At 42.2% G+C, this 22081-nt stretch overlaps 1 protein-coding gene across 6 annotated transcripts in view; it reads right to left on the bottom strand.

The window, feature by feature from the left end:
• arhgef1b (Rho guanine nucleotide exchange factor (GEF) 1b) overlaps window positions 1-22081 on the bottom strand; it is a 53925-nt gene that overhangs the window by 2718 nt on the left and 29126 nt on the right. For 2 of the 6 annotated variants that reach the window (XM_058646928.1, XM_058646931.1), the window contains 26 exons: window positions 21648-21746; window positions 19335-19377; window positions 19136-19241; window positions 18275-18415; window positions 15784-15813; window positions 14436-14547; window positions 14280-14355; window positions 14124-14153; window positions 13528-13728; window positions 13145-13286; window positions 11334-11345; window positions 9617-9778; window positions 7986-8176; window positions 5957-6103; window positions 5172-5254; window positions 4812-4937; window positions 3702-3816; window positions 3068-3168; window positions 2856-2930; window positions 2698-2773; window positions 1504-1671; window positions 1306-1393; window positions 720-824; window positions 505-557; window positions 237-380; window positions 33-161 (listed from right to left, as the gene is read on the bottom strand). In XM_058646928.1, coding sequence (XP_058502911.1) covers window positions 33-161; window positions 237-380; window positions 505-557; window positions 720-824; window positions 1306-1393; window positions 1504-1671; window positions 2698-2773; window positions 2856-2930; window positions 3068-3168; window positions 3702-3816; window positions 4812-4937; window positions 5172-5254; window positions 5957-6103; window positions 7986-8176; window positions 9617-9778; window positions 11334-11345; window positions 13145-13286; window positions 13528-13728; window positions 14124-14153; window positions 14280-14355; window positions 14436-14547; window positions 15784-15813; window positions 18275-18415; window positions 19136-19241; window positions 19335-19377; window positions 21648-21746 — 2755 coding nt within the window. Of the gene's footprint in view, window positions 1-32; window positions 162-236; window positions 381-504; window positions 558-719; window positions 825-1305; window positions 1394-1503; window positions 1672-2697; window positions 2774-2855; window positions 2931-3067; window positions 3169-3701; window positions 3817-4811; window positions 4938-5171; window positions 5255-5956; window positions 6104-7985; window positions 8177-9616; window positions 9779-11333; window positions 11346-13144; window positions 13287-13527; window positions 13729-14123; window positions 14154-14279; window positions 14356-14435; window positions 14548-15783; window positions 15814-15883; window positions 16332-18274; window positions 18416-19135; window positions 19242-19334; window positions 19378-21647; window positions 21747-22081 lie in introns of those variants that run through there. The other 4 variants (XM_058646930.1, XM_058646929.1, XM_058646932.1 and 1 more) reach the window with 4 other exon arrangements.

Below are 22081 nucleotides of genomic sequence, written 5' to 3'. Positions count from 1 at the left end.
TCTGACTCATGTCATCATATTCAGCGGCCCACCTGTTGATTGACAGCTGTCCATCTCTTGGCCGGACCTCGGTGGATGCTCTCTGTCTCCGTTCTCTGCGTCGGGCCGTGAGTCTTCTGACAGACTGATGCTCCTGACCACGAGCTTCTTCAGCAACACCACTGTGAGATGAGACCGAGCGAGCGTCAGGTAAAAGACAAGTGAGAAAAGCCTTCACATAGAAAACTCTCATTCACCTTCATCCAAAGCACAGTTGGCAACCTTCTCCTGGTCGCTGTTGGAGTGGCCTATCAAGTCGAAGCCTTTCTCTGACAGGAAGTCGATCAGCCGGTGCCTGGGGTCTGAGGACTTGTCATCGGTCAGGCTGTCCTTATCTGGATCTGCACACAGACACCAGGGCTTAACTTTGCCGACAGCATCACAAATGTCTTCCAATAACAAAAGTCTAGGGTTTATTAAGTGTTCAGCTGTGCTCAGCTGTGTTCAGCTCTCTCTCTCTCTCACCACTGACGCTTTTGAAACCTCCATTTTCAGTCTGGCATAAAGGGACAGTCAGCCTGACCGGGAGAAAAGGAGAAAAGAAATGAGAATTTCTGACACGGATCAACTTTGGGAGGCGATGGAGACGACTCGGCGACTAAACACACACACATAGACACACATAGACACACACACACACAGACACACACACGCACACACACACAGAGAAATACACATACGCGGAGGGACTGAAGGGAGGTCCTCCATTCCCAGGCAGCGAGAGCCTCATCGGTGCCCCACTCTTCTTCAGGTTATCCACTTCTGACTTTATTACGTCAGTCCAGCTAAAGAACACACACATTCATGACATCATGATATGATTTACCTGCTGAAACAATGGCATTTATCTGATAATAACGAATCATCCACAACATCAAATAACTTAAAAAGGCATAGATTTAAGAAATGAATAAATCTGTATCCAATCTGCATTTTATATGCGCAGTAAACTATTTAAAATAATCAAAAGTAAATATTAAAATAAACAGGGATGAGCTGATAAGATATTCAGTATCCTTATCGGTCAATACACTGTAAAACGTAAATGTTTTATGTATTATTATTTTTATAATACAATAATAATAAAACTAATAATCAGCCAATCACTTATCAAAATGACATTTTCACCAAAAAAAGAGCATAAATGACATTAAAGATGAAGAGAAGCTCAACAAAAAGTTTCAAATAATAAAAACCTTAGAATAGGTAAAAATAATATAGATAAATTCAACACAAAATATGGAAAATAATCATACATATACTCACATTTTCCTCTCTCCAACAGACTGAGCCACTAGCTCATAGATCTGAGCGCCACTTTCCCAGGTGAATATCACGTAGAAGGCCTTTCGATCTGTCAGCACACGTAAACAGACAGACAGACAGACAGACAGACAGACAGGTGACTGACAGCGGTCTCACAGCAGTAGTGACCTGTATATGATTCACCGCCGTGCCACTCACCTGTGGCCACCTCACGGAGAAAGACCGAGTCCAGCTTGATGATGGGGCTCAGCATCTGCTTGCCCTCCTGGATGGCGATGTTGCTCTTGCTCTGGCATTTGAGGACCATCTTGTCGTCCTGCCTCTGCAGCAGCACCAGCAGGTCCCCGAGCAGGACACACTGCACCTCTGACAGACGGAGAGCAAGAGGAGAGCAAGAGGAGAGCAAGAGGAGAGCAAGAGGAGAGCAAGAGGAGAGCAAGAGGAGAGCACGGTGACCGCAGGAATCCAACTCCAGTCGCTGCACGAGGGGCGGGCCTTAGCCCATGAGCTTATCCAGCACCCCGATTGACGGTGATTTGACTTTTTTCGGAAGGACTTAAACCTAACCTGCTGCATTTAAATTAATGGAATGTTAAATTAAAAATATGTGGAATGTCAAGCCACTGAAACTAAACAGGAACAGTTTTCTATAAATCCTAAAAAAAGAATCTTTTGTGTCCAGATTATGTCCAGAAGTCAAGCAACTGATGGTGTAATGACTTGTTGTCCTGCCATTTTCTTCCCTTTACTTAATATTATTTTTATATATTGTTTGTTTATTTTACTTATTTTATGGGTATTTTACATGTATGTACATTATGTATATATATATATATATATATATATATATATATATATATATATGTGTATATATACACACACACACACTTGAGATAATATGTTCTGCTCTTATGTGCACTTTGTTTCCTCTCCCAAACTGTGACTGTTTTATATGGTTTGAAAAGAAATGTCAGTGTGTGAAAATAAAGAATTTAAAAAACAAAAACAAAACAAAGAGCGAAAAGAATCCCTTGTTCTAAGTGGCCCTTTGCCTTTTGGAAGTGGATAAATAGCAAACGTAAAGGACGGGTTGAGTATTAGTGTGTACTGACACACACACATGGAAAAGTGACTAACTCTGCTGTCACCCTGTAACCCACTCACTGCTCACACACCAGGGCACACAGGAGCTGTTGATCATGTTATTTTCTAACCTAAAACGTACTAAAGGCAGCAGTAGATCAGCAGCCGCAGCTGAAAAGGCTCAGTTTACAGTAAAGTTGAGAGAGGCCTGAGTCCATCCTAAAGATGAACCTGGCATAAGTAAACTAACTTGTAAGGCATCAGCGACACACAGCAGCAGTATAACACTAACTAAAGCAGGATGTTTACCTATCGCTTTCTCTTTGGTGACTCTCCAGATCAAAGGACCTTCATAGAGCATCTTCTTCTGAGTCAGGTCGATGTTCTGGAGAAACACGAGGGGCAGATGTTGAGAAACCTTCTCGTGACAAACAAATATCCAACATGCTTCAGTGGAAAGACTTTACCTTGTATTCAGTATACAGCTCATTACTTGGTTTGAGGCCTGATGTGTCCAGTCTGCGCTGGTAGTCCTTGAGTTTCTGACGAGACAAAGATCACGGGGTCAGACAGAGGACGCACAGCACAGAGTCGTCTTAAAAAAGACAGAGTCCTTCAGCTCTGAAAATGAATTGACTCCACTCCACTTGTGCTGAGTGATGGAGTGTGTGTTTCTCACCAGCAGGTTCTCCATCACTTTGACCTGGTCGTTGACATGGTTGAGGATCTTTCTGCAGCACTCTGCGCTCTGCTGGATCCTCTCCTTCTCTGTGGCGTCCTCTGCAGAGAGACACAACAACACCAGCCATTAATCACCAGCGTCTGTGACGGACACTCATCGATCGTCCAAATGTTCTGTTTGTGTGATTCTGTTCGTGCTCCACAGTGTTTCTGCTTCTGATGTTGTGTGGCACAGACGTACAAAGGTTCACTTTGTGTCTTTGTGTGACGGAAAGATAACACACGTGTTAACCATGTTACAGTTAACTAGTTACTTTCTATAACAACTAACACGTTAGATTACTTTTGCCAGGTGGTGTGGCTCTGGAGGAAAGTCCTGATGGTGAAATCAGTTCTCTTTAGTTTTATGCTCCACTATCATATTCTATATAACTGTTACTTTAACGTGAATGTTACACCCGTGTATGAAATGCACTCAGCGTTAAACACATTTAATTGAAACATTAGATGGTCTGCAACACAGAGAGTAGACTCAGAAATATTTGATTAGACTAGTCATAAGAAATGGACAGAATATATAAAGTAACAACATAATGCTGAGTGTTTTAGTGATGTAGTGTAGTTTGTGTCACCTGTGTTCTTGGCGATGTTCTCCAGCAGTAACGGGTACTTGGTCAGTCTCTGCATCTCTATAGGAATGATGTCTTTGAGCTGCAGCCTGCGGCACTGAGGTTTACTTTCTGCTTCCTGGGATTCAAACACGGACACAGAGTCAGGAAGAGAGGAAACCTGTGACATCACTCATCCATGTTTCTTTTCATTTGATGAGTTTCTTTAAAATGTGCAGGTTAATAATAAACATTATTGAGGTTAGTGTTTTAACTCCCCGTCTATTTGCATACTTGTTGATTCATTCTAATATAATATCATATTCATTTGGAACTTGGCATAAAATGGCTGATTTGCATTATTCATTGTTATTGATTTGGTTTGTTTATCTGCTGCACTTGTTCCATTTTATTGTAATATTATGTTTTTTTAGGTTTTCTTTGATCTCATATTTGTGTATGTCTTATGTTGAACACCATGCTGCTGTGCAGTAAACACGTCTCTAATAAACACACACACACTTTCTCCACCTGAAATCCACCACTGACTCAGCACATGATGAAATGACTCGTCACCAATGAGGCAGCAAATGCAGTGACACCAGTCAAACCAGGTCCAGACAATAGAAAATGGTCAATTAAAGAAGAATAACTTCTTCTTTCAGTTTCTCTCTTTAGGGCTCGCCACAGTGGATCGTCAGCCTCCATCTTGCCGTCTCCCTTGTGTCCTCTTCTGTCCTCACGTCCTCCTCCTTCACGACATCCATTGAAACTTTCTTCCTCCTTTATCTTCAACATCCTTTGTCCAGTATAATCACTGTCCCTCCTCTGCACGTGACCAACCCACCTCAACCTTGACTCTCTTACCGTGCAAACCTGAGCGCTCCCTTCAAATGTGCTCATTTCTAATCCTGTCCATTCTGATCAGCTCTGCCACCTCCAGTTCCAACCATTGCAATAACTCCAATTAAAGAAGAATTGAAATGCCATGACTTTGTTTTACTGCTCAGAATAAGACTTTAAAAACATCTGTCATACCACACACTGCTCTAGATATTCGGCTGTTTCACATGTAGTCTAACAGGTGTATTCAGTGAGGCTATAAAATGCACTTATAACATAGATTTATTTTACCTGTATGAAGGAGTTGAAGCGAGGCTCTTTTTTCTGCCTGCTCTTGATTTGGTCCAAGGCCCATGACTGGTGACTGCAGAAGCGGGCGGTCAACTTCTGGAACCACTCCCCCTCTGGACCACCAAACTGGAAATATGTACACACACACACACACACACACACACACAGAGAGAAAACACTCCATCAGTACAACTACATGTATCATTGTTGTGTGGTTGTTAGAGGCAAACATGTGAAGGTCCAAAGAGAAATAACTTTCTATATAACTTGTTGCATAATTACGGCTGGATAAAGCTGTGATTACATTGTCAACAGTGACACACATGAAAGGATATAAAAGGAAAGATTATAAAGATTCACCCTGTTGAGAACTGTGGTGCTGATGGACTTGACGATGAAGTTATCATCCAAACGCAGTTTCTTCAGGTTCTCGTAGAAGTTATCTGGATTCACAGCCACAGACAAAGACAAACAAGGTAGTGGACGTCCACCATTATTTGTGTGACCCTTGTGCTTTGGCATTAGCTTTACACAGCAGACAGGACGACAACAACTTCAACGACAGTCAGCGGTTGTTCAGACAGCGTTTGGTTTAAGGCTTTAATGGAACGTCAGCCGCAAATGTGTTGGTGACGTGGACGAAGAAGCCACCGAAGCGTCACAATGTCTGTGCTGTCTACGCTTAGAACTTGATACAGTTGTTGTGGATTGAAGATCCTCCAGCATCAGAGAAGCGTCTTCACTTCAGTTGATACAGTTGTGTCATTAAAAGCGGCCGATATGGACGACTTTTATTCATTTATTTATTCAGCCGTCCGTGCAGAGCGATAATATCCTCATATGTTAAACACGGCCACTTCCTCGTGTCGTCCTCCCGTCTGTTATTGATAGTTACGAATGCTCACACAACACTGTCAATAAAAGCACACTCGCTCCGTTCACAGTCACAGTCACTTCCACGCTCTGTTAAAAACAGTGAAAAACACTGAGGACACGAGCGGGTGATGCCGTGGTTCTGTGGCGTTATCAGTGGAAACAAACAGGTGATAATAGAGCAGCTTCATGGAGTGGGTGTTACTTGAGTTACTTGAGATTGAAGACGGTGTAACGACTCAGGGACGACACAAACAGGTCACAACACTCACAGTGCATATCAATGATCTCATCTAAGCTGGGGAAGATGGTTTCCAGCTCATTGGAGGTCAGGAGCCCCACTCTCTCCAGGGGTTTGGAGAAGACCATCTGAAGAACACTTAGCATGCGCACATGGGCGTGCTCTGTCGCAAACAACTCTGAGAGGGGAGAGGGGGGGAGAGGGAGAGAGAGAGAGAGAGAGAGAGAGACACAGAGAGAGAGAGAGAGAGAGAGAGAGAGAGAGAGAGAGACACAGAGAGAGAGAGAGAGAGAGAGAGAGAGAGAGAGAGAGAGAGAGAGACACAGAGAGAGAGAGAGAGAGAGAAGGTGCACTGTGAATGAAAAGATCTTCAACAACCTTGCAGAGGAGAAAAACTAAACTACTCATTGTTAGTGTTATTATGATGCACTTTTCCTATCAAAGTAAGGCAGTCAATCAGCTGTGACCTTGTGTTCACCTAACCAGCGTGCAGGGGCCGTCTACAAATTGCAACACCTGCAACTATAATGATTTTATAGTTACTAAATTGTATTATGGTAATGATTTTAGCTAATACTCTGAATAAGAATTCCCAGAAATAATGAAAAGTATATCTTGTTTTCCCAAATAGATTATAGTATAAGGCCGATTTTATAGGCACCACACTGTGGTAATAATAACTATTATTGTGAATACAAATTGCCAAAAGCTGTGAATTGTAGTATAATTTAGGGGACACTAATGAAGGATGTTGTTATTTTCGATATTTGGTGCTGCAACTTGTAGACGGTCCCTACCTGCGCACTCCTATCACCGGCAGCTGATCACAAAGGACAGCTGCCGGTGAGATGAACACGAGGTTGTAGCGGCTTTATTTATGACTTTATTAGTGCTCACAACAGTAACACTAACAATAACATAACATTTGCCATGATTCTTCTTCCTGTGTGACAATTGAACTCTCTGGATTATTGATTATTCTTCTGAATAAAAACTGCCAAATAAATTAGTGAAGATCTTTTGTGTGTGTCTGTGTGTGTTTTTCCAAACAGGTGTTGTAGAATAATTTAGCAGAGACTGACAAAGTGTGTCGTCATTTTGGAGACACTAAACTCTATTATAGTGAAGATATTGAACATTTTGACTGGTCAGTGTTGCAATTTGTACACAGTCCCTGCACGCTCATATCCTTACTTTGATAGGAGAACAACAATAACACTTACAATAACATGCAACGTTTGGCATGAGTGTACTTAATGTACTGTTGTACTGTGTACTTATTAATTAAATAGTCACACAAGTTATTAAAAAAAAAACAATAATAATAAAATGCAAGGTCATGTGATATTTCTTTGTTTCATATATATATGTATCTGTATATATACACACACATATATGTATATGTATATATATATATACATATATATGTATACATGTGTGTATATATATATGTATATATACATATATACACATGTGTATATATATATATATATACACATGTGTATATATATATATATATATATATATAAATATATACATATACACACATATATACACAATATTATACAGTAAAAAGGCCAAAGGCTGTGAAAAGGCTTCTGACTGAAAATGTCAGTCAGAAAAATAAATATTTTGTGTGTGCATCATTTCCTCACAACTTATTCTAACCCTATGAAATGAACTATTTCACTACAAACAGATGTCTCCTATCAGCAGTGTTTCTGACCAACACTGTCAGAGCAGACAGAAGGCTACGTCTGTTTAAGTTGAAGAATTAAAAACTTACTATCATAAAATCACAATTATTTTGGTCAGGATAATCCAGACTGAATCCCTGCACGATAAAAACTCAGATTTTCTGTGAGGACCTGATGTGAGAGAGTGAGTGGTTTACATGTCAGAGGCTGTCTCACATACCTGATATCTTTTTATCCTAAGTTTTAATGTCCTAATAAAATGTATTATTATTCATTATGCAATCACACTTCAAAAAAACCTGAACTATGACTTCAATGTGTTTTTGCTCCTTCATCTCTCCTCCTCCTCCTCCTCCTCCTCACCATTGATGACCTCCTGCCTCTTGGTCTCCTTCTTGCTGAGGCTGGACAGAGCTTCGGGGGAGGCCAGCTCCCTCCAGTTGGGTGGATCATGCTCAAACTCCAGGAGGCGTGGGGACAGCTCCTCCAGCTGTGGGGAGGGGCTGGTTGGGGAGTGGCCGGGCCCCTCGGGAGTTAAAACTAGTCCCTCGGTACTGAGAGAGGGAGGAAGTGGGTGAGAAAGAATAGTTTAGATGGGTCACTAAGTGGCTTTTATGTGAGAACACCCCCTGGTTCCTTTTATAAACTGGAGTTAGATGAGAATAGAAAGGTGACACGTAGATATTTAACCATGTTCAGCAATATTAAACAGAACGCCACATTAATAGCTGCTACTTGGACTGCAACTACAACCAAATTTAATTATCAAATAATCAGCTGATCATTTATCGATTGATTTGTTCATTAAATATAATCAAAATCTCAATCTTAGTTTTCAGAAGCTCCTCCTCCTACTTTGTGAGAGGAGCAAAAGCAGAAAAAGCTTTTTTATCACTCTATTGATAATGTTTTATTAGATTAATCATCATAATTGTTGCTGCAAGCTACTTTTTGTTTTTTATTAAGATAATTGTTGATTTACAAATAAACCAGATGACGAGCTGGTTAAACCTGGATCCTTGAAGCAATAACATTCGTAGCTCTTAAATCTCTACATAAAAAGATCTGCTAAATATTTAGACATTTGTTAAATATATAGGACTTTATCTTATTTCACTGTTTAATAAACGGAGCGGAGTCATCTCCATATCTGTTCTTGTAGTTTTCATCATATCATTAAAAACCCACGTGAAAACTTTCAAATACCATGAAAATCACTTTAAGGTACAGTGTGTAAGATTTTTGTAATATCTTCATTTGGCCAAAATAATTAGACTTATTTTATTTGTGGTGTTGTTTTTGTGATTGCATGAATTATTGCCGTTGTCTCTGTGGAGGATTAACCTAAACATCTGCTTTTGATGCTGAGTTTTGATGCTTATTGAGAAAAGCTTCTCCGACACACTTGGAAGGGAAGTGAGCGGTGAAGTGAGCGGTGAAGTGAGCGGTGAAGTGAGCGGTGAAGTGAGCGGTGAGAGACATTCAGTTACAGCATGGAACTTCACCAGTAGACGTTGCTAAATCCTACACACTGAGCCTTTAAGTCATGGTCAAATAAAAGATGTAAACAGATGTAAATGTTGATTTAAGTTTCAAAGACTTTCCCTCGCAGTCCTGTCATTTATAGTCAGCCAACATTGACCGTATGTTTACCAGGTGGTCAATACTGACCTGATTCAATAAACATTCCCCTGCAGAGCCACGTATGTGACCTTGTGTTGTTTAACTGTGTCTCGCTCACTGTCAGTCACAGCAGTCGATACAGAGTCTCCGGCTAATTCATGTCCTCTCACAGGAGACATGTGTCCTTTACAAATAACTGATGCCACTCACCTTAACAAAGACCTATTTAAAGGTGATCTAGCTTAGTGTAAGTACATTCAATATTCTATAATAATCTAATTTCAGGACTGTTATGTTTTTATTTTTTTCCATCTGTCCCTGACGTGCACCTCTCCAGCCAGAGGCTCTAAGAGATGCTTAGTCCATCTTACGGATGGAGGTGCTGGGGGGTGAGCGGGGCAGGTGTTGTGGTGGTACAAGGCGGCTGGAGGTCCACATCGCTACGGGAGCGGGACTGTTTGGCCCGGGAAGAGCCGCGGCGGCGGGACGAGTGTCGATCCACGCGAGCACTCTCGCTACGACCCAATTTCCTACTGTAGGGAGGGAAGGTGGGAGAGGAGGTGGGGGGGGGGGGGGGGGGGAAGATAGCGGATGCAGAGGAGACGTAAGGAGATATTGGAATAGGAAAAGAGGGAGGGGGGCAAATACAAAGAAAGGTGGATAAAGAAAGACAGAGACAACAAGAATAAAGTCGAGGAGGAGGACAGCGTGAAAAGGGAATTATCCAAACCACATGCAGCCGGTGAGTACATACAGTTATGTTAATGATGAAGGTCAGAGAGAGGAGGAGGAGGATAAATAAAAAATAATCACAAAATGAGTGACAGATGAATATGCATGAATCTGACATGCATATATGAGTTAGACAATGAAACATAGAGTGTGAGACATATAGAATATGCTTCATCTGCTCTACATACGATAGCAACGTCTGCACTTCCTTACAACAGTATGTTAAAGTGGCACAGACACATAGTCAGCACTGACTGTGTGGGTCACCAGCCCAGAAGCTGCCAGCACCAGCAGGGACACGAGGTCAAACACGAGGATCTCCAGCTGCTCAAGTCCACGACATCACCATGTGTATCGGCAGAAAAGTGATGTTTGTAAACTGCTAATTCTTATGCACCAAAGTCCAGAGAGAAGAGGCGCTGCTGGTCTACAGCACTCCAACCTTATGTGGTAGGTTTGTGTCACTCAATCCAAACAAGTTAAATGTCAGCGAGAGTCGATTAATTCATCCATGATTATAGACATGAAAAGATATGGAGATAAATATAAACATTGCCAAGAGTATATACATAAGGTGCTCATGTTGCTTGAGGAACATGGGTTTTTCCTAGAAGAAAAAGAGTTTGAGGGCAACAACAACGGGGAGGGAGCTGAGGTGGGAATCACCCCTGCTCGTGTTGGTCCAGTTGAACGTACACCTGCAGTATTAACTCACTTCTACTCACGCTGGATGTGCGGCACGTGCAGCGACTTCACGTGTGCTGGAATGGATTAAAAGCTAGAATATCTGTTATGTTTTTCAAGAAGTCAACACTACGACTACACTGTGAGAGGTGTCCGGTTTGCAAATAAGAATTAAAAACATGACGGAATGCAGCATCCATGCACACACGACGCGTCTGACGTGAACCAGGCCTGAGCCCGACTTTGAGAAACTCAGTTTAGTACAATATCAGGATCAGAACATGGTTACACATGTTTTCTGTGTGGTGTTAGACTGGGCGTCTGGACGTCTGGGTGGTTCTTGGTGGTTCTTGGTGGTTCTTGGTGGTTCTTGGTGCCGGGGAGTACGCGGAGCACATTCAGTGCTGACTATGTCACAGAACCTGAACTATGACTCTAGAGAAGTAGCCCTGTGCTGCACCTACACTGCATACACACTGTGTCTACATCATCATCTCAACAGCATGCATTCACATCTGATCTCACTCCTTCACAAGCATGTTACAATACTTAGCCATGCAGTGTGTTTGTGTTGTTTGGTCTGAGGTGTTAGTGTTTGCACATGTGAGGCATATATGGTCAGTATGTGGCCTGAAGCATGTCCAAGACTCTGTCAAAGGCGCTGACACCCACCTTGTCTTGCGTCTGTAAAAACACGGGACACCACATTGTTACACACTCCACCTTTGAGACGACTATTGTCAAAGCCAGAGAAACATCCACAACATGCAAATTGCAAAAACCCCAACATACAGTAGTCATCATCTGAACACATAATGTCAAATATGATGTCAAACAGCCCTCGCACAACATGGAGACAAGCGGGACAAAGGACAGGCCCTGACCATGACAGACGCAGACACTTTGAAAAGCACATGGAACAGACAGCGCCACCTATCTTCATTACTCTTCATTACTTTTAAATATAAACACATGTCCATTACACTCAAACTATTAAGTTCACACAGTGGTGATTCGGCCAATCAGCTCCACACGACTCTCTGAGATCTGACGTCCCTGAGCTGCACACACAGGAAGTGGTTTTATTGTATGTCGGGACAGACGGAGGCAACAACAACAACAACAACAACAACACTGAGCGACAACAGCTGCGAACAGTTTGAAGTATGACTGACAACACAAAGACACGCCCACGAAAACTTTCACAAATGAATTCTACTGCTCAAACTTCAGCAGTTTGAAGGGACATTCACTTCCTGTCCCGTGCTGCTGCTGCATACACATCAACGCTCCCTCAGTCAGGTCTAGTATGACCTGACATAGCCCATTTTCAGATGAATGACGTAGCACCTAAATAATCTTGCATCAACAAGAAAAGTCACTAAAATGACACGCTGTTGCTTTAACTGAACAACAGCACTGGGCTGTCCATGTTTCACATTTTTGTACGCTCCCTGGTAACGTGATGAAAAACTAACCGTCTTGCCACATTTGAATGATTAAAGAAGTTTTGAAAAGGTTTCAAATCATATACAATTCTGCAAAAAGTCAAAGCCAAAGTCAGCATTAACAACGTTTTTAACAAACGGAATCTTGTCATAATTCTGGCCACAGCCCTCTGTCTCCCTCTTTCTTTAATCAGTGGTACTGCAGCCTCACAGCAGGAGTCTGCTCTTCCTCATCTGTAGGGATTTTGAATAACATAGAGGTTTACGGTGGTTGTAGCAAGGAGGCAGGGCATTTAACCAGCTAGTAACGAAAAGGCAGTGGTGTAGAGCAGGTGCAGTTACTCAGGAGTGGAGAGTAAACTGTTGATAAACAGGGTTCTTATATTTTTACACACCTGAAAGAATGGAGAGAAACTGTTTTCAGTCTTTAGTCCTCAGTTATTCTTTTCACATGTTCTCAGCCACTATTTTCTCACATTTAACATGTGAAGAAGAGCAACTCAGCATTTGTTTTAACACGGTGTTTAAAGACGATATCTTTTATTTTGAAAGACATTTGCTTAGTGGCCTCACCTGGAATCTAAATATCCCAAATAATAAAATAAATGCACATGACTGACAAGGAAGCACTGTAGTAAACGTTAGGAAACAAATAGGACAAATGGTTGAGAATGATGTTAGGGACAGAGCACACATGCTGTTGTGAGGGAGACAAAGAAGAAAAGGAAACAGGGTTTGAGGGAGACGGAAGGAAAAAAGGGCTGGAAGGGAAGACTGGGTCCAAGTTCACCTGGTGAAAATCCTCCTCAGAACTGCACAGCTGAGCAAGGGGCAGCATGACAAAAGCTTGCACACGGCAGCGACACACTGCAGGGGGAGTTTGCCAGCTTCCCCCTTTTACCCCCTGGCTGTTGCCTCTGTACTGTGTTTCCCCTGAACACCTCCCATACAGTGTCACTATACACAGATTATAATCTCTAATCCTGAAAGTGCTCAAGATGCTGTTCTGTGCATTTCCATCTCCATCCTCCTCACCTGTCTTTTTCCAAATTCTCCTCTGTGGGCGTGTCAATGGGAGAGACAGGCTCCCCAATGCACAGCACCCCCCCCAGCCCCACTGGTGACACATCCCCCCCATCAGAGAGGGTCGGAGGCTCTAAGCGGTTGCTCAAGAGGCCTGGGGGATAAAAAAAAGAGGAAAGAGAACAAGTAAAGCATTATAAAGTGCAATAAAGTGGTGCTTTCATCCAGTAAATGGACAATTATTCAGTCTAGTATTTAAAAATGCTGGAGAATAAATAATATATATATATATCATTTTTACTCAAAGACTCGGACTCAAGACTTGACTCAGCAGTGAACAGTGAACCACTGCAGTGGCACACTCCACACACACTATTGAGTCCAGTCAAGCTCACCATCAGGGATAGTAGACTCTGGGCTGATGGTGGTGCTGATGCTGTTGCCTGAAGTGTCACTTATTTCTAGCCCAGGTACAGAGACGGAGCTTCCACTGGAATGAGACTTCCTGCTGGGCAGTGACAGTACTGCAGCATCGTTCAGGGAGCCTCTGCCTGGAGTTAGACTCTTACGCTCCAGACTGTTTTTATCCTTCTCCACTGAAGAAGGAGAACAAAAACAACAGTTACCAGATCTGCAGGCAACAGAGACGCAGACAATTAAAAGCACTTCAGTCAGTGAAAGAAGGGGACAGAGATTTTGTGAGACAGACAGACGAGTGTGATGCAATCAGGGCCTGTGCATGTAAACGAGAGGGTTAGTCTGCTACGAGAGAACATCCACAACCCTGGTGAGTCCAGTCTACAGTGTGTAGTAAAAACTGATTCTTCAAACAATCACCCGGAACCATAGAATCCACTTAACCATGCCCCGCCCACATCCCTATCCCAGGTGGACTTGGAACATGCAGACATGCTTATGGGATTGATTAGTAAGGATGTGACAAGTCTACAGATAAAGAGAGGGAGGGGTGGGAACCCTGGACGACTAGTACCTTCAGCCTCCATTTTAGGTTTGACCTCAGCTGTAACAGGAAAGAAGTGCAGAACAACATGTTCTCATATCCATCCATGGATATCAACGTGTAAATGCATTACATCTACTTTTATTTTAAATGTGAATATAGTCAAAGATTAAAGGGAATACATACTGCTGCCTGCGATCCAGCTGGGGATGCCTGGAAACACCCCTCTGGGCTTGCCCTTGGTAGATTCATCCTTCTTATTCTGGAAATAACACAGATAAGGAGTGAGGAAGACAGTCGGAAACACGTTAATATACACATCGGATTGACTTTTCTGTTTACCTTTACCAGCTGCCTCCTGAAGAAGCCTCCTCTGGACTTCTTACTGTCCACCGCCCTGGTTTTCACCCCAAGGTGCTTCATGTAGTAGACGACGGCTGAAAAGATGGATTGGCTAAAGTAGAATTTAAAGAAATGTGTTAATCAACAATAATGTGATACTGTTTTTTTCTGTATGGCACTTTTAATTAAAAAGTATAATTAGCCAAGTTTAGGCAGGAAGAAAACTGTGGAAGAAGCTGTGTTTGCACTGTCACTGGTGTCACCAACGCTAATGCTGATATAAGGGAGGATGAAGGGGTAGATGCAGGGAGTGGGAGAGGGAGGTGAAGCATCCACACTCTCTGCCAGTCAAAGCTTAGATCTATTCCACTGTTATGGTTGTTGATCAAGCATTTTTTAAATGAGGCTATTTTGAAGTTTGTAAACTGGTAACTCCCCCAAACCAAACTGTGTTTTTAGCTCGCCTTGTTTTTAGTAAGGTTATGTCACTTAGAGAAATCTGAATGAAATAAATTCCAAATCCTTTAGGTTTCCCCTAAAAAAAGGCTGACATAACAACTGACAAACATAATATGCCCCTTGTGTCCCAGCTGGGAGCCATGTTTCCACTGAGGGCAAGTGGTGGTTTAGGTCAATATTGAGATTTTAGACATTTCCCTGGTAATTGTTGGAGATTAAGCCACGTTTTTAGGATTGTTAAGTCTTTTTAACTGAACTACAGTTCAGCATTGATCGGCTTGTGGAAACACATTATCTCATTATCTCAAAAAAACCTGAAACATCCCTTTAATTCACACGCTTAAGTGCTGTTAATATGACACAATATGTAACACAATGTGTTTCCTATTCCTACCAATTCGAGCCGTTACAGCCTCTCTCAAGCACTCAACAGGTGTTCAGGGTTTTAAGAGTGTGGGGCGGATCAAAGAGTCCACAAAGGAAGGAGGAGTTAAAGAGTTGTGGGAGGAGGGAAAAATATGACACAGAAAGGAGAAAAGACGAAACAGGAGACATTAAGGAGAGATTAAAGACTATTGGAGGAGTGTATTCAGCACACTGTCTATATACACTGACAACTCAATGTTAATGTTCTGAAATGCACACAATCCATAGGGATGCATGAAAGTGTCTCATTATGCAAAACATCACTTAAGAAATAAACCTTTTAAAAATGCAAACTTGGCTGTGTTAAGATACTTGTTGCATTGGAGACAGATAGAGTGAATGATGTGGGTTGGCCACACCCAAATTCAGAAAAAGCATGAAATAAGCTGACATATACAATAACCTCACCCCAACAAACCTTTATCAAGTAAAAACTAAAGTCAATTAAAAATACTCAACTCACCATTTCTCCTCGTCTGAGACGATAGTTGGTCTGAAAGAGAAGAGACAGATGTTAGTGATGTCACTGCAGCATGTTTTAGCTCTTGCAGCATGAAGCTCACCTCTTCTTCTTCTTAAGTAGCATTTTTTCTCTCTCTTGCTCGACTGATTACTGACTGTGTTTTGGGCCGGTGGAACCTGAAGTGGCTGAGCTTTTGCTGATCCAACTCAAAGCTGATTGCTGTGTTATTGTGTTCAGAGCAGATGCTATGGAACATATTCTAAAAAGACAAATTCCAAAAGAAAAGGCAAAAAAAAAAAAAAAAAATCAAAAAAGCAGGAGATGCATTAAAAGCTGCGACTCCGTCTGCTGTAAAAGTTTAAAACTCCACTTTGCAAAAGAACAGTGTCTGTCGGCAGAGAGATGCGATCAGCTCTGGTTTGGTCTCTCTCTGCAAACGGAACACAAACAGAAAAATGCTCCAACGTGGCGGGAAAGTCTATTTAAGCGTGTTTTTGTCTGATGCAACGTGCAGGCAACACTGTCAGAAACCAGATCCCCGTCTTTGTTATGAACATGAACGGTGGGAGGGGTTTCCCCAGGATTTTCCCTGCATAATCCAATCAGATAGTGTCGTGGCCTTGTTCTCACACACAGACGGACCAATGAGAAACAGATGGTGGGGGTGAGGTCACTGTGTTTTGGTCTGCTGGTGCTGGGGGGGGGGGGATTGAGGGTGACTGGGTGCGAGACAGCGGGTGAATGTAATAGTGAGGGGAAGAGAGTGATGATTGTCAGGATGAATGAGTGACTTGTGTGATGGAGATAGAGACTTACTTACAAAATGGAACAATAAAGTCTTTAACGCAGTCATTCTTCTGTCTCTTCTCCAGAAAAAAACACCTCCTTTCATTTCTGTTTCATTTGTTCTCTCTCTTCTGACAAGATGAAGCTAGACAGTGTTCCTCTCCCCTTCTCTGTCTGACTCACTTCTTGTGGAGTATAACACGCTGCAGTCGGCCACAGGGGTCAAGGTTAACTTTCTCCTGGATGTCTTGCTTGACTCACTCGGCCTCAGTGACCCTCTGGCCCCGTCTCTTTTCCACCAACCTCCACCCTTCCCTTTTGGTTGGCACAATGCCGGGGGAGAGCCTTCCTGCCAGCGTGGCACTGCTGACTCCATCTTTTCCTCTTGGCCTCTTCATTTCTTCCGTACTCTTCCAGTTCAGTGAGCTTCATTCTCTGTGTCTCCTGCTGTGTTTTGTCTCCACATCCTGAATTATCAGGATTGTTTGTGTGCCAGGCTGATGTGGAAGATACAGCTTTGTAAAAACACCAGGAGAACAGAGCTGTGTTTTACTATCCGAACAGACCAGGCGTGATCTACTTTAAAAGACAGTTGCAGATATAAGAGCGAGAGGACCATTTAGAAGAGAAGAAAACACAAACATCCCATGCTCCTCTTCATCTCTGAACAGATGTTGTACGTGAATATGCAGAGTTTGATGCGCAGAGAGCAAAATTGGCATCAAAACAGCTTAAGCTATGGGCTTTTTTTTAATTCAATATCTCCAATGACAGCTGTTGAAAATGAGCCAAAAGCATCTTGTGAGAGAAACTTGGTTGTAGACGTCATCTCTCAACTGCAACAACATTTGTGATGCTCATGTTACTAGCTGGGCTGTAAATGGTGGAGGAAAAATAACAAGTCTTTTATCTGCTACCTGCACCTGACACCTGAGGGTTCAGAGATTCAGCTCCTCTCGTTCCACGGTTTAAGGATATTTTTCTGGTTTTTCTCCAAATTAAAATCCTTGATTTCAGATTTATGTCCAAACACATTATACATTTGAGAAAATCACTGCTGAACATGTGCCAGACGGTTTTCCATCATTGTGTGGCATGTTTATTTGACTGGTCCTCAAACGTGGTTCAATAACACACTGGAGCAAACACTACTTACCTGATACTGTACCGATGACGCAACCCTAAACTCTACCAATATCAGTCTGATGAATAAGACTTTTGCATTGATGCATTTACCAACATAATATAATGACATGACAGTGTCTTTAAAGCATGTAGCCTCTGTTTAGTGAAGCATTTACGTCACAATAACGGTTTACTTTCTTCTGTTTACCTACACTATAGTATAGTATCATATCTGCTCATCCCTTACCATTTGTTTATGGTGTGAACAAGTTAACGGGGACTTTACTGGACGTCTTGACACTTTAGATTTATGTAAAAGCTGTTTTAATTGTAGTTAGTTTATTTGACCCTCTAATTGCTAAAGCTCCAAAAATGTGATAATAACAAGAATCATTAGACACACAGTTAGAGGCACAAATATCCAAACTAAACTAATTGAAAGTATTGAATAGATAATATGGATTAGCATATATGAAACAGGATTTTAACATCTGTTTCTAATGTGCTGCTTCATGCTCCTCAGCGATCTAACGTCCAGGATCAAAACCAAGTCTTCCAAGTCGACACACAAGCAACTCACTGTGTCTCCGACATCTTGTCCAGCAGGTTCTCAGCCACAGACTTCTCCTTCATCTCCCTCGGGACGCGGTCGGTGGGATAGTGGCTCTCCACGTCGTTGAGCTCAGCTTCATTGGGGGTCATACCCATCATCCTCTTCTGCCTGTGCAAGACAAAGCAGGAGGAGGCAGTGAGCAGAAACACTGGAGATGGCAAGTCTTGCTTTTCTCTGCATGCTCACATTAGCATATTTGTGTTACCCCCACAGTTCTGATGTCAGTCTGTGAGCGATCACAGTGATGATGACATGTTTATACACAGTGAAGTGCAGGTTTTTTAAGGCAGTCTGGATGGAAATCACACTTATAACACACAATCTTTTATAACGTCATCATGTTTACGTGTCAAATACGAAAGGTAGCTACCTCTATTTTAGCCACATAACAAAAGGATCCCAAATAACACTTTACTTAATTCACTTTATTCAATGTTGTAAATAAACATTTAATGTTATTTAGGTTAATTAAGATATGAATTCAAAGATTTATGAAGCGACTGGTGATGTCAGTTGACGCCATTTATGGGAGTAGCATAAAAAAGCGAACATTCAAACTGATCAATCGATTATAAAATGAGTTGATGATTTATTTAGTAATCCATTCATAAGTGATGAATCCTCTGTGTGTCTTAGGACAGCAGATCTGGATGAGTTTGGTCTTCAACTTTAACGCTCTTCAATCCATTCATCCTTGCAGCCCTCGCAGTGATGACTGATGACATCACTGCTCAAGAGACTCCATACGTAAATATTTAGGTGATAATACCAGACCAGCTGAGTCCAGGATGGGGGTAAGGGGTGTGTGTGTGGGAGGGGGTGGGTCACCTGAAGTCTTCCAGCTGCTTGGCCACTTCAGCAGCCTGTTGATTCTGGACTTCCTGAGCATAATGCTTCTGTGTGTCTTCAGACAGCAGGTCTGGACGTGTTCGGTCTTTAACGTCAGCACACAGAGGAAAGGAGCTGAGTTTGGTAAAGGATGTGTAACAATGACTGAAAACAAAGTCACCACAGGAAATCAACTTACCCAAATCATAAGATATTTGACCTGGCACAGCCACTCTGAGAATCTGTGATGTGGAGCAAAGGACACAAGAAGTAAGGGAAGTCAATACATTTGAGAAGATCTAGAGCTGTTCATTTAACATTTCCCACTTCTGGTTCAACTGGAACGACTAACAGTTTCCCTTTTAAAAGTGCAAAGGCGGAGTAAGGTGTGATAACAGAGCTCAGTTGAACTCAGAGTGGTCGTCTGGTTCCTCTTAGTGCGAGGACGCACAACACGGGGGACATTCAATGAGATGAAAGCCCTGGAAAGCACTTGCATGGTTAGTTCAAGTGTGGTCAGACAGCGTGGAAACAGCTCCCGTTCCCTGGCCATCGCTGGAAACTATGCAGAGAAAGACCCAAAACTGGGCCAAGCTTCATTCCTCTCAGCCCATGGGAAATCTTTAACGAACAACCATCATATAAGGCATAGAGGGTGATGCAGTAGCTTCATATCACCACAAGGGGTCGTTTGAACACCAGAAATAAAATATCATTTAAAAACACCTCCAATAGAACAAACAAGATATTCCAAATGGGAGATACGGAGCTCTGTCACTGACATGAAAACAACCACAGGGGAAAAAGAGAGGCCAAGAGACGACGATTCCTCCTGAAGGAGGTTCCCACGATCCTGACAGGAAGCAGCGGAGTTGGACAGAGACACAGAGACACAGAGACACACACACACAACAGAGATACACAGGTGTGTTGCAGTGTGCACTAACACACGGTCACATGCTCACAACACAAACCATGATGTACACACAGTGTTCACGTCTCCACTGAGTCTAACGCTGATCACAAGTACTGACACAAAACTGTGACTGAAACACAAACATCATGACATGATAAAGGCTGGTCTAGTTTTAAAAACATATTTATACACTACATCTAAAAGGAAATCAAACCCTCAGAAACACTCAAAGCATACAAATGAATATTTGGTTTTCTGCAAATATAATAATAATATTTTCTTTTCTTTACATTTATAAAGAAGTGTACGACAGTGTAGAAACATTGAACTCTGGGTAAACGTTCAGATGCTCGACTGCAAAGTTCAATTGTGCAGCAAACAAACAAACAGCAAGTTATTAAACAATTCAAAAACTGTCTCATTACCACACAGGGCTAACCTGGGTGGTAATGAGGATGCTTGTGTGATGTCATGTGATCACTTCAGCCCACTAGTGGTCATGTGACACTGAATCCTGCTCACTGCTGTGGCAGGGAGAGGTTCTGCTGCATGCATTCAGTTTTGTAATGTATGCATTATATGTATAAACACATAATACCTATGTATAAGTATTATGTTTTCATGATGCAACCCTCCCACTTATCCAGGCTTGGGACCGGCACTAGACGTGCACTAGGAGGACTTTTCAAAGAGACTTTCCAGCATTGAATCTTGTTGGGACCGTTTTATTGGTGTTCCAAACTGATCTCGGACAGACTCTAAACAGGAATACACAGGCTGTAGTTTCAGCTGCGTCATCACAACATCCTGTTTCGTCGTTTTGTTTCCGTGATAAAAGTCTTTCGGCCGAAATCCAAAGAAATGTGTCAATTTTCGGCCGAAACACAACACAAACTTCAGTTTAGAGGGTTAAAAAAGGCTGACTGAGGCCACTTTCACAATTAATGAATGGAATATTTAAAAACCAGCTGAAGCTGCTACAAAAAGGCGACTATTACCCTTCCCATGCCAGCGGTTGTTCTGCTTTGTGTGTTTGTTTTCACTCCTGTGCCACGTGTGTGAATTGTGATGGATGTAGAAAATAGGTCTCAATGATACAGCGGCTAAAACTATTGTTTAGATGATCTGATTGATTCAGTAAATGCAGCGTTTGAACAAACCGCTTGCAGTCCTAGTTTAAAAAGCTAGAGGAAGATGAATGAGTGTCGTAGTGATGGAAATGGAACATCTCCGGTAAAAACAGAGAAGGCGTGGGAAATGAGCATGAGCATGGTGCGGTTACATTCCTACAGATGCTGACTGGAGCTGATCATCATTTGACCCAGGAGTGAATGCCAATTAAACACTTCATGTAAAAACAGATTTGAAAGCAGGATTTAAAAGGATTTTTGTCCAGTGACGATAGATACATGATCTATAGCCTTTCACACCCAGTCTTTCACCAGCTGCTGGCAGCTGCATGGGCACACGCTCTAGCACACGCTTTATTCCTTTGTGTTTTCCCTTTTGTCACTAACATTGGGTCAGTTGTGAGAATTTGAAGACACTCATGATCCATTTCAAATGAACACAGACAGCACAGTCTGCCATACTTACTGCACCCTTGTCCAAGAAGTTGTTGTAGAATTCCACAAACTGCTTCTTGGTCTCTTTGGCACTGAGGTTCCTGAAGAGGTCAGCATGGAGGTAACACAGCTGAGACAAGAGAGACGAGAGGAAACCAGTGAGTCAATCAGTCATCAATCTCAATACAATACAATATAATATCCCCTCTGTTGAATCATTGCATTACATGGTTTCTGTGCATTTCCTATGTTCACAATATTGGTTACCACATTCACAGGCTGCAGAATACAGTGTGACAGGAAAAACCTTCTGTTCCTTCTCAATTCCTTTCACCAGATGCATTTAAAGGTCAAGATGTGGATGTAAACTGGGGAAAATACTGTGTCTCGTAAAATAATCATGTAGGAGCTTGAGTACACTAGAGTACTAGACTACAACATGACATGTTCAGTTTTAGTTTGCCA

Source organism: Solea solea, chromosome 13 (genome assembly GCF_958295425.1).
Source record: "Solea solea chromosome 13, fSolSol10.1, whole genome shotgun sequence".
In the NCBI taxonomy this organism is placed as follows: Eukaryota; Metazoa; Chordata; class Actinopteri; order Pleuronectiformes; family Soleidae; genus Solea; species Solea solea.
This window is presented reverse-complemented; position numbering and strand designations above follow the sequence as displayed.